Source organism: Poecilia reticulata, unplaced genomic scaffold (genome assembly GCF_000633615.1).
Source record: "Poecilia reticulata strain Guanapo unplaced genomic scaffold, Guppy_female_1.0+MT scaffold_276, whole genome shotgun sequence".
Taxonomy (NCBI): domain Eukaryota; kingdom Metazoa; phylum Chordata; class Actinopteri; order Cyprinodontiformes; family Poeciliidae; genus Poecilia; species Poecilia reticulata.
In genome coordinates, this window is record NW_007615055.1 from 145,719 (window position 1) to 146,562 (window position 844).

The window sequence follows — 844 nt, forward strand, 5'->3', positions numbered from 1 at the left end:
AAAAATAAGGAAAATACAGGACAAAAATAAGGAAAATACAGGACAAAAATAAGGAAAATACAGGACAAAAATAAGGAAGATACAGGAAAAAGAATGAAAGGGGAAAATTATAAAAAGAGAACAAAACAGAAAAATCAATGTAAAGAAAAAAGGACATGAAGAGGAAAAACGTGGAAAAAATAGGCAAAAGATAAAATGGAGGACAATGGCATTGAATAACTTAGAAAGAKAAGTTTTGTTGAAGCTATAAGGTGAATTAAACTGACTGCATCAGCTTCCCAGGGACGAATCAGGGGTTTCTTCATGGTGCCGTTCATGGAGGTCTTTTCCTCCCAGGGACCTTCTGGACCAACCCGCAGTACCGGGTGGAGGTTGGCGGCTGTGCAGACAGTCAGGGTGAGAACAACATGCTGGTGTCTCTCATGCAGAAGCCTGACAAGAGGAACCGGCGGCTGGTCCAGAACCTCCACATCGGCTTCTCTGTGTTTGAGGTGAGCGTCGTCTTCCTGCCGCCATCTTTGATTCATCTGACGCTTCCTAACACGTTTCATCTTCTGCTTTTCTTCAAGGTGCCCAAAGAGGTAAGTGTTGTTGTTTCATCTGCCAGTGTTGAAAAATGAGTTACAGTAATGAGTTGTGGCTGCAGTACAGGGCCGTGAGGGGGAAACTCCCAGCCGCTTTCTTCGGCAGAAGCAAGCCGGAGGCTCAGATGGACGGATACACCAACGCGCGGGAGGTGATGCAGCTGCTGAGCCTGAAGCCCGGAGAGTTCCTGATCGTCCCGTCCACCTACAGCCCCAACGAGACGGCGTCCTTCATCCTCACCGTGCTGTCCAAGGCCGAG

General features: G+C 47.4%; 1 protein-coding gene across 1 annotated transcript in view; it reads left to right on the forward strand.

Moving 5' to 3' along the window:
• LOC103460682 (calpain-8-like) overlaps positions 1–844 on the forward strand; it is a 15,082-nt gene that overhangs the window by 8,426 nt on the left and 5,812 nt on the right. Inside the window, exons 11-13 of the mRNA XM_008402964.2 lie at positions 337–491; positions 570–581; positions 647–844. The exon at positions 647–844 is cut by the window's right edge and continues 7 nt beyond it. Coding sequence (XP_008401186.1) covers positions 337–491; positions 570–581; positions 647–844 — 365 coding nt within the window. The remainder of the gene's footprint in view (positions 1–336; positions 492–569; positions 582–646) is intronic.